The 1995-nt window shown below is 55.8% G+C and overlaps 1 protein-coding gene across 1 annotated transcript in view; it reads right to left on the bottom strand.

Moving 5' to 3' along the window:
• Positions 1 to 593, bottom strand: part of olig3 (oligodendrocyte transcription factor 3) — a 10512-nt gene extending 9919 nt beyond the window's left edge. The window contains exon 1 of the mRNA XM_019859948.1: positions 4 to 593. Within this exon, the coding sequence (XP_019715507.1) occupies positions 4 to 579 (576 nt within the window). The 5' untranslated portion in view covers positions 580 to 593. The remainder of the gene's footprint in view (positions 1 to 3) is intronic.
• Positions 594 to 1995: the final 1402 nt, after the last annotated feature.

Raw genomic sequence — 1995 nt, 5'->3', positions numbered from 1 at the left:
GGCCCCCGGGTGCGCCGCGGCGCCGCCGCCGCCGCAGTGGAAGGCCGAGTGCTGGCCGCCGTAGATCTCCCCCACCAGCCGCTTCATCTCGTCCAGCGAGCTGTTGAGCATGAGGATGTAGTTGCGGGCCAGCAGCAGCGTGGCGATCTTGGACAGTTTGCGCACGGACGGCCCGTGCGCGTAGGGCATGACTTCGCGCAGGCCGTCCATGGCCAGGTTGAGGTCGTGCATGCGTTTGCGCTCGCGGCCGTTGATCTTGAGCCGCAGCTGGTACATCTCCTCCTCGGTCACCTGCTTCTTCAGCTTCAACTTGTTGTTGCCGCCGCCGCCGCCGCCGCCGCCGCCGCTGCTGCTGCTGCTCTCTACCGACGACGAGGACGAGGCCGATTTGGACTCGGACATCTTGCCGGCCTGCGTGGACGAGGAGACCGGGTGGTGGTGCTGGTGCTGGTGCTGGTGCAGGTGGCTGAAGTGCGGGTGCAGGTGGTGGAAGTGGTGGCTGGGGAGGTGCTCTCGGAGGAACATGGCATCCATGTCCGGGGATGAGGCTCTGCTGCTCGGGCTGGAGTCGGAATTCATTTTATGGCCTCCGAGGCTTCCTCCCTCCCTCTCTCTCTCTCTCTCTCTCTCTCTCTCTCTCTTTCTCTCTCGTTGCCCACCTGCGCAGCGGCTCCGTTTCTTGTCTTCCCGCCTCTTGTGCTGCCCCTGCGAGGTGTCACCGGCTTTTTATACGGCCGGCCGCCCAAAAGCCGCTTTGCTATTCACAACGCCTTGTTAGGACGCTGACGCACGGCTCTCTCTCTCTCTCTCTCTCTCTCTCTCTCCTTCCTTTGAAGAGGAGAAGAAGGAGGAGGAGGAGGAGGCGGCTTGCTTTGACCGCCCCGCTGACCGCGCTGCGCATCCATTCAGCGCCATTGTCAGGACACTGACGGGGGGCTGCCCGAGCTCGCCTCTTCTCCCCACTCACTCCTCCACTTTCACTTTCACTCAAGCCTTCTCGTTGTCTGTTTTTTTTTTTTTTTGGGGGGGGGGCGAATGCGCCTCCTCCTGAAAAAGTTCAGCCCCAAAAGAAAAACATCTCAATTCATAGAAATGGAAAGTCAAGTCACAAAAAGTAGAATCAAGTCACGAGGGAAAAGGAGCGCTGAGGAGGAGGCTGAAATGTGGCCGTGACCTCATGAGCACAGGTTTGATTGTCCTCCGGGTTGAGGTGCCCTTGAGCAAGGCAACCCCACTCAAAATGAAAGAGAAAAAAGAAACTCACTACCGGCAAGCCTTTGCAAGTGGAAAAAGTTTGTGCACTCTCTGAATTCCCACGGCAAGCCATTGAATGATGACAAGGCGGGCCGGACCGAGACTTCTTTCTGTCCAACTCAACCTATTGAGCGGGTAGGTGTTGTGTGAGGCAGGAAGGGGCCGAGGACCCGATCAAATACAAATGCGCCGTCTGAATCTGGGGCTCGACGTCCTTTGACACGCACCGAAGCAAACATTCGACGACTGTCATCTCATGGGCAAGTTCTGCAAGTTGGTGCTCTCCCCGACCTCTCTCTCTTTCTCTCTCTCCCGCTCTGCGCCCCCCTCCCTGCACTCTACTGTGTCTTAAATCTGTGTCTTGATTGAATCCAGGGGTGTCTACACTATGGCCCGTGGGCCATTTGTGGCCCGCTGTCCAGTTTTAAGCGGCCCGCAGCATATCCTGGAAATGACATTGCTGCTCATTCATTTGTTTGATCGAGTGCAGCACATTTTCAAATGCAAAGATGCAAATGAACTCATGACATCATAACAACATTTCCCTTCCTAAAAGTTGTTGAATGGAGAACACCCCAAAATGTTTCCTCCACGTCGAGGTGCAAAGTGTCGCATATCGGATGAATGATTCACAATGAATTACTTTTCAAATGGTCATCGTACCGCAAGTTGCTCCTCTTTTGCTTGTGAATATGGAAATGGGGTTCGACCGCTGCCGTAAAAATCTTCTGAAATCCCAAA

This window comes from Hippocampus comes, unplaced genomic scaffold, assembly GCF_001891065.2.
Source record: "Hippocampus comes isolate QL1 unplaced genomic scaffold, H_comes_QL1_v1.1 scaffold39, whole genome shotgun sequence".
NCBI classification, from domain to species: Eukaryota; Metazoa; Chordata; class Actinopteri; order Syngnathiformes; family Syngnathidae; genus Hippocampus; species Hippocampus comes.
This window is presented reverse-complemented; position numbering and strand designations above follow the sequence as displayed.